The sequence below is a fragment of the Ranitomeya imitator genome, chromosome 4 (assembly GCF_032444005.1).
Source record: "Ranitomeya imitator isolate aRanImi1 chromosome 4, aRanImi1.pri, whole genome shotgun sequence".
NCBI classification, from domain to species: domain Eukaryota; kingdom Metazoa; phylum Chordata; class Amphibia; order Anura; family Dendrobatidae; genus Ranitomeya; species Ranitomeya imitator.
In genome coordinates, this window is record NC_091285.1 from 647,229,259 (window position 1) to 647,241,331 (window position 12,073).

The 12,073-nt window shown below is 49.9% G+C and overlaps 1 protein-coding gene across 1 annotated transcript in view; it reads right to left on the minus strand.

Annotated features, from left to right (window-relative positions):
- Positions 1-303: 303 nt before the first annotated feature.
- Positions 304-12,073, minus strand: part of ATP6V1B2 (ATPase H+ transporting V1 subunit B2) — a 35,208-nt gene continuing 23,438 nt past the window's right edge. Inside the window, exons 13-14 of the mRNA XM_069767006.1 lie at positions 3,042-3,171; positions 304-1,232 (exon numbers count right to left, since the gene is read on the minus strand). Coding sequence (XP_069623107.1) covers positions 1,090-1,232; positions 3,042-3,171 — 273 coding nt within the window. The 3' untranslated portion in view covers positions 304-1,089. The remainder of the gene's footprint in view (positions 1,233-3,041; positions 3,172-12,073) is intronic.

Here is a 12,073-nt window from a genome sequence, read left to right on the forward strand (position 1 = left end):
GCATGATTGGGCCATATACTCCATACCAATTCCTCACTTCTTGGACCTAGCTCTACCCCCTCCCAGCTCTATCCCCTCGTGCACAGTCGCCTTCTATTGGAGCTGGACTATGACAATTGGGGGGCATCGTGTGGAGATATAGGGGGGATTCTGCTCATTACAGACGAGTTCTTTCTTTTCTATTGCCGTCAGCTGCCTTCACCACCAGCGTCCCCTCAGAGCACAATTCTCTGCCAGCCCGACCCCCATAAGACGCAGGGGTGGCCTGCAGGCGCGGAGAAGACAACACATCGGCTGCGTTCCTAACCGTACACGAATATTTATTCAGATATGATGCTCTTCAATAAATGTATACACCGGATACAGACGGAATGGACGACGAGCGCACCAATATTCACAGACATCAAAATCAGCCCTAAAAGAAAAAGGAGTTCGAACCTGCGGAGAAGATGGCTGGCGCCAAAAGGAGAAGATAAATTAATATTAGGGACTGATGGCGGGACAACGGGGCGAGGTATAGTGCGGAGATAGACCGACAGAGGCCAGGACAGACTAATACACAGGTCGGCTGCCCACATGCCGCGGTATGTCCTGCTCGCATGTATGTGGCATGACATGCTGGGAGTTGTAGTACAGAGTGACAGCTGCATGTCTAGGCTCACAAAGCGCTATTGTATTATCAGCACATCAGATGCACACGACGGCACTATACATACACACGTCAGGAGGGTGCAGACCCCAGAGCGCTGCTTATACATGACGCCTACAACACAGGGCACGCCAGCCATTGTCGAACTACAACTGCCATCATTTCCTGGCTGGCCCAGGCTGTCAGCGCATGATGGGAAGGGTAGTTTCATAACAGCTGGGGGTACCGCACGTTGTCAACTATTACATAGAATCCGCATACACGATGGCGCCTGTTCTGATGACACATGACGTACGCGCCTCGGTATCACCTGGAAAAATACAATTCTCTTCTTAAAGGGGATGCAGAAAAAAAAAAAAAAAAGGTAATTTCTGCACTGCTCATTCCCAGGGTCCCTGACAAACACGGAGGGAAGTGGAGCTAAGGAATGACGGAGGGTCTCAGTGCTTGGCTGAGGAGTCTCGGGGGTAGAACTCTGCCAGGGTGCTCGCGGGGATCCTCTTCAGCATTTCCTTGGGGAAGATTCGAAGCAGCTGCCAGCCGATGTCCAAGGTCTCGTACACTGTGCGGTTGTCGTATGGACCTACAGAAAGGAGAACAGCGTCAGGGTGCAGGATGGGATCTGTCCGGCTCAGACACCGGGGACGGGACACAATCTGCACCAATGACTCCCAGATTCACCCACTGATCATTGCATAACACTGGATCTGCTCTGTGCTGCCACCATGTGGCTGCAAGTGATAACCGCATCATCTGTTCTGCAGGAAAAGCGGCAAAGAACCTATGCTCCTACCTGGAATAAACGGGGTTAACGGTGGGCCACGTCAGACCCCCCTGGTGCCCTCACTGCTCCCCATCCATGTGTACCAAAAGCTGCTATTATCCCTTAACGAGCCAGTAGTTGCTAAGGTAACTGCCTGCCGCCCACACGCACACACATCCCCATGTGACAGTCCTTTGCAAGCTATTTAAAGGAGGGCTGAACAGCGGGATCCGCAGTGATAACGGGTGACGGCTCGCAAGCACCCGGAGCCGCCCCGCTGCCAAGCCGCGCTTAACTCATGCACTGCCGTACAAGATCAGATTTACATGTATGTGCTTAGTGCAAGGAAACTGCAGGAGTGATGCCGTATGCTGAGACTTGTAGTGCCACTACAGACGGCATTATGTCAGGTTTTGCACTCCTGGCAGTATGACATCTTGCATGCATTATATAGTCACCTGGAGCTTCATCGCCGGAGTGCATTTATACAGCACGTGCTGGACAGACGGACCACCACTACCACTCCCTACAGGACTCCATAATCTTATAACAGGTACACGACAACTAGGATTAACCCCAGAGTCCATATACAGTCACACACAGTGCCAAGTGCATATTACCTGCCCTTACACTGCCACCATTTCCACTCCAAAATATATTTCTACAAATCTCCACTGTCTTCCATATACTCTCTGTACCACATCACAGTCAGTATCCTTCCCCACCTGGCAACTATATTGTCTTTAGTAAATCAACAGTCAGTATATCCTTCCCCATCTGGCAACTATATAGTCCCTAGTAAGTCACCAGTCAGTATCCTTCCCCATCTGGCAGCTATATAATGCCTAGTAAGTCACCAGTCAGTATCCTTCCCCATCTGGCAGCTATATAATGCCTAGTAAGTCACCAGTCAGTATCCTTCCCCATCTGGCAGCTATATAATCCCTCGTAAGTCACCAGTCAGTATCCTTCCCCATCTGGCAACTATATAGTCCCTAGTAAGCCACCAGTCAGTATCCTACCCCATCTGGCAGCTATATAATCCCTAGTAAGTCACCAGTCGGTATTCTTCCCCATTTGGAAGCTACATAGTCCCTAGTATGTCACCAGTTTGTAGCTTCCAAATGGGGAATGATATACTTAGTCCCTAGTATATCATCAGTCAGTATCCTTCCCCATTTGGCAGCTACATAGCTCACTCACTGAACTATGCCTATGCACTGGACCTGCCTACCTGGATCAAAACGTTGTGCCTTCTCAAAATTTGGTGCTCAGAACAACCTCCCCCATGCTGCTCTGCTGGTCCACCAGCATTCATGGACACTTCCATGTCAATATATATACTTTGAAACCTAGATGGCGCAATAGCCATAGCTCTCGTAATTGGCCATGATCTACACAATTATGGGTTTACATAAGGAATCTGTTGTGACCTAATGCACCAAGTGAGACCAGACGCTTCTGTGATGTGTCCGAACCAGCGCGAGCGGCACAAGTAAGTCCAGTGAAGCATCGATATAGTTAGGAGAAATGGCGCCATCTGGTGAGCTAATCATGAACAGCAAGGCGACTTACAACACCTCTAACACAAATGTGTCCCTTTGGCTCACATACAAAGTTCCCACTCACCCTGGGCAATAAAGTTCTTCTCAAACTTCTGAAGGAACTCCAAGTAGAGGAGATCATCAGACGTCAGAGCTTCTTCACCCACCACAGCCTTCATGGCTTGCACGTCCTTTCCTATAGCGTAGCAGGCGTACTGAGGACAGACAACAATGGAGAGAGAGGTTATATGACAGGGGTCGGGGGCCACAGGGTTTCTGGCCAGAAAGCAGAACACATGACACGAAGATGCTCAATGCTCCAGGACTAGGGAAAAACAGGATTTTTGGTTCTTACCGTAAAATCTGTTTCTTGGAGCCTCCATTGGGGGACACAGGAACCATGGGTGTATGCTGCTGCCACTAAGAGGCTGACACTATGCACAAAAAAAAGTTAGTTCCTCCTCCGCAGTGTACACCCCACCGACTGGAAGTAGGATATTCAGTTAGTGAGAAAGCAGTAGGAGAAGCAACGTGTAAAGAGAAAGAATAATATAATAATCTTTATTTATATAGCGCCAACAAATTCCGCAGCGCTCCACAGATTAACAGTTTCAAACACTCAAAGAGTGTTCAAAGAACTCAAACGTTAACAGTATAACACAATAAGCAGAGCTGTTCAAATTGGGAGGGTGCTGTGTCCCCCAATGAAGGCTCCGAGAAACAGATTTTACGGTAAGCAACCAAAAATCCTGTTTTCTCTATTGCCTCTCATTGGGGGACACAGGAAACCATGGGACATCCCAAAGCAGTCCCTGGGGTGGGAAACAGCATTCAACTCCAATCTGGGTCAGAGGAACTCACCACCGTCGCCTGCAAGGTCTTCCTACCTAAGCCGGTATACGCCTAAGCTAGGCATGGAGGTTTCGCGAACATTTGGAGGACCGATCATCGGTCTGTAGAGGTGCAAGGCAGAGGCCCTATATGTGCACGGCCGGGAGGCGCCCGCTGCCCGGGTAGAGTGCGCCTTAAACCTGGAAGGAGGAGCACTGCTCTGACCTGGTAAATCTAAACATTGCTGACCGGATTTTGCGGGCATACGTTGATTTGGAGGCCGGAGGGCCTCTCTACGCCGAGCCCTTATACTGAAAAGGGGGCCTTAGCTGGGTAGATGTACCTCGCCCTGACCCGGTAGCGTGATGAGATAACGCTACAAAGGATGAGTCCGAGCAGGACGAAGGGAAGGGAATAAAGAATGATGAACAGAACCATGGAGAACCTCGGCAAGGTAAGGGCAGAGCAGTGAACCTGTGATCCACAGAATGTACAAAACTGTTGCCACAGACTCTGGAAGTGGTTGAGAGCCTGAAAGGAAGGTATAAAATAAAAATGGACCCGCCCCTCGCAAAAATGCAGCAGTGTCCGATGTCTTGAAGAAAAAAAGAGCACCTGGATAAAGGCTTTCATAAAATAAAGGAAAGCACATGCGGTCCCAAGAGAACCCTGTCCTTCCGATGACTTCCCTAATAATTGGTTCAAGTTTGAGACAAACTGACGGAAATCCTCGGAAGGGAATCTGTGAGGGACTTCCTAGAGGATAAGTCCTGTCACGCCTTAAGCAAATGGTCCTTCGGAAAGGCACCATATTGCTAGATGTCCAAGCAGCACAAGTAGGAGCATCCGCGAGGATGGATACCATGTACTTCCTGCAGGAGTAAGTTAGTCTGCAAGGACAGCGATTTCCTCCGATCGGACTCCATGATGGGTGCCCTGATGGAGCAGCTTAGCCCATCCGTCTATAAGCCTTGTTGTCTAGGTGGAGACAAAGGTAGGGTACAATGTAGCGGCGGACACTTCAATGGTCGACCTTGCCATGGACTATTAGTCCGACGTTGGTATCCTTGAGGGATGTTCTCTGTTGGAGAGGAGGACTGTATTGGTGGAAAGGCTGGAAACCGAAAGGTCCAGTGACGGAGAAGTGGTCCAATTCACAGTAAGCTCAGGATTGAGGGAATATAGGAAAACCGAGACGCTTCCCTCTTTGGAACTGCTGAACTAAGGAGTCCAAGAGAAAACCCAGAAAAGACCATTAAATTGAAATGACAAGAAAAGACTTGAGAGTAGGGTACTGGGAACCTGCTAGAAAGCATGACAAGATGGGCATTGATAGGCACAATCGGACATGAACAGTCTAGGGAGGAGAGTCCATGGAAAACCTGGAGTATGTGAATTCCATGGGAAGTTGGCCCTAGGAAGGAGTACACAGGCCCCAGAAAAAAAAACTTGACTGCCAAAAGGAAGATCCTTACCTATGACGACATGAGTGACCCTATCCGTCCCGGACCCTCTGGAACGGGGAGAGGATTGTAGTGTGTGGATCTACTTATGTGAGTATAAGACACCACGCAAAGGAGGATAACAGTGAAAGGGATACGAATCCTGCTGAAGGAAGGAACGTATTATCACAAAAAAACCATCCTTGGATCCAGGCGTGGAGCAGCCTTGTACACCGGACGATGCTTGCACGGAGTAAGATCCAATTCCCATCCGAGGTGGGAGAACCTGTTCCTGCCACAGTCGGAAATAAAATCCCAGAGCTGCTCGAGGTTGAATCCCGTGTCTGTAAGAAGAGGTAAGTACTGACACAAAATAGGAAGCTCTGTATTGAGGTAGGTCAAAGGCCCCTAGAATAGAGCCGTGAACAATCATGAGTCAAGGTATTATATGGGCTCTGACTTCATAAGAGACATCCAGAACGTATAATACTGTAAATCATATATGATAGGAGTAACGCACTGGATAGTGCAGATAGATCTAGGACAGCACTGTAAACGGACCTACTAGATAGTGGTAGGCCCGAATAACCAAATGGAGAGGAAAGGCCCCTGGGGAGCAACACGCAATTAAGGCCCAGTGCGTGGCTGAAGAAAAAACTGCAACCAGTCGATACCTGACACCGGCGAGTCCGACCTACCTGACAGTGGACTGGCCACTTATGCTGCCACTGAGGTCTACCCTGTGGCACCGAGATCCACCTTGTGGTACGTGGTAGATGTTCTGCTTAGCTGTTAATAGATCAGAGACGTTATTGACCGTGAAACACGGAAAAGGTTGTGCCTCTGACTCGCCTGAATGCGGACTGTAACTGCTGCGGCAGCCAACCAGAAGTGATAAATACCGGCACCTCTCTCTGAGTGGTGACTAAAGGGGGACCTAGGCAAATGCTGCAAAAGACCCTTAAGAGAGTGATAGAGGGCATTTCTGGCATACCTGACTCTCGACCAAAGCAGCAATCGAGCTCGGGCACGTCTAAACCACTGGGACGACGGCAGGTATCAACTAAATGTGTCTGGAAGACGACATCTAAAACCTGGATAGCGGATAGTACTGCTGCAATCAACGGGAGGAATAGGAGAGTGCACCTGACTTACCTGAATACAGTACAGACTGCCGGTACCACTGCGGTGGTCAATCCAAGACACGACTGATCCGCTGAAGACACGACAGTTTCAAATAACGTACTGTACCTGGAAGGTGGTGCGTGTGAAACCTGGCTGGCGGATAGAGTACTGCTGCGATCGGCTCTCAGTATCCTGCAACTATGGTAGACAGAGTACTGCTGCGATCGGCTCAGTATCCTGCGACTATGGTAGACCGTACAGCTGTCATCGGCTCAGTATCCTGCGACTATGGTAGACCGTACAGCTGTCATCGGCTCAGTATCCTGCGACTATGGTAGACCGTACAGCTGTCATCGGCTCAGTATCCTGCGACTATGGTAGACAGAGTACTGCTGTGATCGGCTCAGTATCCTGCAACTATGGTAGACAGAGTACAGCTGCGATCGGCTCAGTATCCTGCGACTATGGTACAGTACAGCTGTGATCGGCTCAGTATCCTGCGACTATGGTAGACCGTACAGCTGTCATCGGCTCAGTATCCTGCGACTATGGTAGACAGAGTACTGCTGTGATCGGCTCAGTATCCTGCAACTATGGTAGACAGAGTACAGCTGCGATCGGCTCAGTATCCTGCGACTATGGTACAGTACAGCTGCGATCGGCTCAGTATCCTGCAACTATGGTAGACAGAGTACTGCTGCGATCGGCTCAGTATCCTGCGACTATGGTAGACCGTACAGCTGTCATCGGCTCAGTATCCTGCGACTATGGTAGACCGTACAGCTGTCATCGGCTCAGTATCCTGCAACTATGGTAGACAGAGTACAGCTGCGATCGGCTCAGTATCCTGCGACTATGGTACAGTACAGCTGCGATCGGCTCAGTATCCTGCGACTATGGTAGACAGAGTACTGCTGTGATCGGCTCAGTATCCTGCGACTATGGTAGACCGTACAGCTGTCATCGGCTCAGTATCCTGCAACTATGGTAATAGAGTACGGGAGAACCCTGGAGAAGGGTATAGGAGAGAGTTGATTCTGTGTAGCGGTCTAGGTCATGATACCTGACGGCCTTATGCAGAATAACAGCTTCCGTGTAGTAAGCCACAGCACGGAGTCTGTCTTGAAGTATGTCCTGCCGTGCTCATTCTCCTGAAGGTAGAACAGTAGGCTTGTCAACAGGGAGACAAAACTCCACTCTCTTGTGCACCTGAGTTCAAACCTTTGCGCCTGCGATCTGTGGTCAGATTCTTTGTCCACTGAGCCACAGCAGACGTTGTGAAATACGGACTCAACCAGCTGGAAGTTAGGTCCGAACACTGCAGTCGTGAAGTGGGTAGGAGCCGCTCCTCTCTCTGCTTAGAGCAGTGTAATGGTTGCATCCGGAGGGGCTGCAGGGAGATGGAGGGCGGGTGCCTGTGAGCAGGGGAAATGGAAGCGTTTGATATGCCAGGGCTCTAGCATCGCTGTGTAGAGAAACAGCTGAGCCTCGAACCGCTGAAAATCAAGGCACAGGTCCGCAATAGCGGAAATCACAACAGCAGAGTGACAAAACGTAGAACTCCAAGGAGAAATGTGCAAGTGAAAATCCTCTACGAAGTGAACGCCATATGTCAGGCTTTATAATGGCCATCTTTCTGTGACTGCACGGCTTTAGTACTACTATGCCAGTAACCGTACGGCTCTGGAGAGCTACTACGCCAGTGATTGCGCGGCTCCAGAGTACTATTACACATTACGCCGGTGACTGCACGGGTCTAGAGTACTACTACATGGTACGCCATTGACTGCATGGGTCTAGAGTACTACTACATGTTACGTCAGTGATTACATTACGCCAGTGGCTGCCCGGGTCTGCACGGTTATAGAATATAATTACACCAGTGACCGGCTTGCATGAAAGGAGGACGAGAACACCCTCCTATAGGATTAGGCATGGAAAGCATACCTACTAAGGAATGCCAGAAGGTTAGGGGAACAGGAGAGATGCAGAGAGGAGTGCCAAACTGCTAAGCAGCGCTACTCACAGCAGGTGTAGTGTCCTGTAGTCTGCTCCCAGGTTGTAACTGACAGGCATCAGGACACAGGTCCAGGGCACCAGCATGAAAATGGAGGCTGGGAACCCGGCCGGTGCAGACGCACACTGGTGGGAAAGGACCAGCACGCAGATCGTAAAGGGGGAGCACGAATAGCCCCCAGGTCCGGAGCAAGATAGCGGTGATCCCAGGCTGAATGGGGCGGCTGGGAGTAGTGGGCGGAGTTAGCCGCTCTGTACAGGAATGGGTACATGTAGGGGAGCACCAAGATGGCGCCGGTGGGCGGAGAATGCGGGGAGAAGGTTGTCGGGCGGGAGAAAAGCCCGCCCGAGCAAACCAGAAGTGGCGGAGACGCGGCACCGGAAGTAGGTCCCTAAATTAGGGGCCGGCGCCGCCGGGGAAGAGAACTGCGGCGCCGGAGCAGTGCGCCGCAGGGACTAAGCAGCGCAGCAGCTTGCCAAGGCCACCGCGCAGACACAGGATGCATTGCAGCCGCCGAGTGGTGTGGCCGCAGAGGGAATCGGCGCGGCAGCCTGTCAGGCTGTGGCGCTGTATGTGAAGACCCCGCGGCCGCCGAGTGGTGCGGCCGCAGGGGGAATCGGCGCAGCAGCCTGTCAGGCTGTGGCGCTGTATGTGAAGACCCCGTGGCTGCCGAGCAGTGCGGCTGCAGGGGGAGAACTGCAACCGCCTGAGGAGACAGATCCAGCGTCCCTAGCCTTCCGCAGCTAAGAAGGAGCGCGGCCTGAAAGGCCGCCACGCAAAAACATTCTACCCGTGTGGCTGCCCCTGGGACCCCTAATAAAAATGAAGGTAAAAATCATGCATTTAAAAAGGGACCAATCCTCCCCCACACTGCGAGTGATCTGGTAATGGAAGGGGAAAATATTCACCTAAATATCCCACGCAGTTACTAACCTGAGGGGATTGAGACGTCCATGGAGCTGATGGACGTCCTCGTCTCCTCCAACCGACAGGCTCTGGTGGGCGAGTGGGTGGGGGACGGAGCCAGGACCGGACTTCTGAGCACGCTTGTGTGCTAGGATCTTGGTCCTGGTGAGGGATCTATGAGGATACGGGGTGGCAGTACACGCCGTACTCATAGTCCGCATTGTGGGAATACAGGTGTGACTGCTCACCCTGTATCCCTCCGGGAAAACCTGAAAGAAAACGACGCACATTGAGGTAGATAAGGGTCTAATGAAAGACCCGTGTCCACCTCCTACTGACACTAAGCTAAACTGAATATCCTACTTCCTGTCGGTGGGATGTATACTGCAGAGGAGGAGCTAACTTTTTTTATTTGCATAGTGTCAGCCTCCTAGTGGCAGCAGCATACACCCATGGTTCCTGTGTCCCCCAATGAGAGGCGATAGAGAAATCAGAGATTATGGAGGAGGTTAGGACCATCAATACCAAAGTACTGGAAATCCCTTTAACCCCTTTCTGCCATTAGACGTACTATTGCGTCCATGTGGGGTGGGCTTTACTTCCCAAGGACGCAATAGTACGTCATATGCGATCGGCAGCGCTCACGGGGGGAGCGCCGCCGATCGCGGCCGGGTGTCAGCTGCCTATCGCAGCTGACATCCGGCACTATGTGCCAGGAGCGGTCAAAGACCGCCCCCGGCACATTAACCCCCGGCACACCGCGATCAAAGATGATCGCGATGTGCCGGCGGTGCAGGGAAGCACTGCGCAGGGAGGGGGCTCCCTGCGGGCTTCCCTGAGCCCCCCGCAGCAACGCGATGTGATCGCGTTGCTGCGAGGGTCTTACCTCCCTCCCTCCCTGCTCCAGGCCCGGATCCAAGATGGCCGCGGATCCGGGTCCTGCAGGGAGGGAGGTGGCTTCACAGAGCCTGCTCAGAGCAGGCACTGTGAAGCAGCCTGCACTCCTATCAGATCGGTGATCTGACAGAGTGCTGTGCAAACTGTCAGATCACCGATCTGTGATGTCCCCCCCTGGGACAAAGTAAAAAAGTAAAAAAAAAATTTTTCAAATGTGTAAAAAAAAATTAAAAAAAATATTCCAAAATAATGAAAAAAAAAAATAATATTATTCCCATAAATACATTTCTTTATCTAAATAAAAAAAACAAAACAATAAAAGTACACATATTTAGTATCGCCGCGTCCGTAACGGCCCGACCTATAAAACTGGCCCACTGGTTAACCCCTTCAGTAAACACCGTAAGAAAAAAAAAAAAAAAACGAGGCAAAAAACAACGCTTTATTATCATACCGCCAAACAAAAAGTGGAATAACACGCGATCAAAAAGATGGATATAAATAACCATGGTACCGCTGAAAGCGTCATCTTGTCCCGCAAAAAACGAGCCGCCATACAGCATCATCAGCAAAAACATAAAAAAGTTATAGTCCTGAGAATAAAGCGATGCAAAAATAATTATTTTTTCCGTAAAATAGTTTTTATCGTATAAAAGCGCCAAAACATAAAAAAATGATATAAATGAGGTGTCGCTGTAATCGTACTGACCCGAAGAATAAAACTGCTTTATCAATTTTACCAAATGCGGAACGGTATAAACGCCTCCCCCAAAAGAAATTCATGAATAGCTGTTTTTTGGTCATTCTTCCTCACAAAAATCGGAATAAAAAGCGATCAAAAAATGTCACGTGCCTGAAAATGTTACCAATAAAATCGTCAACTCGTCCCGCAAAAACCAAGACCTCACATGACTCTGTGGACCAAAATATGGAAAAATTATAGCTCTCAAAATGTGGTAACGCAAAAAATATTTTTTGCAATAAAAAGCGTCTTTCAGTGTGTGACGGCTGCCAATCCTAAAAATCCGCTAAAAAACCCGCTATAAAAGTAAATCAAACCCCCCTTCATCACCCCCTTAGTTAGGGAAAAATTAAAAAAATGTATTTATATCCATTTTCCTGTTAGGGCTAGGGTTAGGGCTAGGGTTAGGGTTAGGGTTGGGGCTAGGGTTAGGGTTGGGGCTACAGTTAGGGTTGGGGCTAAAGTTAGGGTTGGGGTTTAGATTACATTTACAGTTGGGAATAGGGTTGGGATTAGGGGTGTGTCAGGGTTAGGAGTGTGGTTAGGGTTACCGTTGGAATTAGGGTTAGGGGTGTGTTTGGATTAGGGCTTCAGTTATAATTGGAGGGTTTCCACTGTTTAGGCACATTAGGGGCTCTCCAAACACGACATGGCGTCCGATCTCAATTCCAGCCAATTCTGCGTTGAAAAAGTAAAACAGTGCTCCTTCCCTTCCGAGCTCTCCCGTGTGCCCAAACAGGGGTTTGCCCCAACATACGGGGTATCAGCGTACTCAGGACAAATAGGACAACAACTTTTGGGGTCCAATTTCTCCTGTTACCCTTGGGAAAAAACAAACTAGGGGCTAAAAAATAATTTTTGTGGGAAAAAAAAAAAAGATTTTTTATTTTCACGGCTCTGCGTTATAAACTGTAGTGAAACACTTGGGGGTTCAAAGTTCTCCCAACACATCTAGATGAGTTCCCTGGGGGGTCTAGTTTCCAATATGGGGTCACTTGTGGGGGGTTTCTACTGTTTAGGTACATTAGGGGCTCTGCAAATGCAATGTGACGCCTGCAGACTATTCCATCTAAGTCTGCATTCCAAATGGCACTCCTTCCCTTCCGAGCCCTCCCATGCACCCAAACGGTGGTTCCCTCCACATATGGGGTATCAGC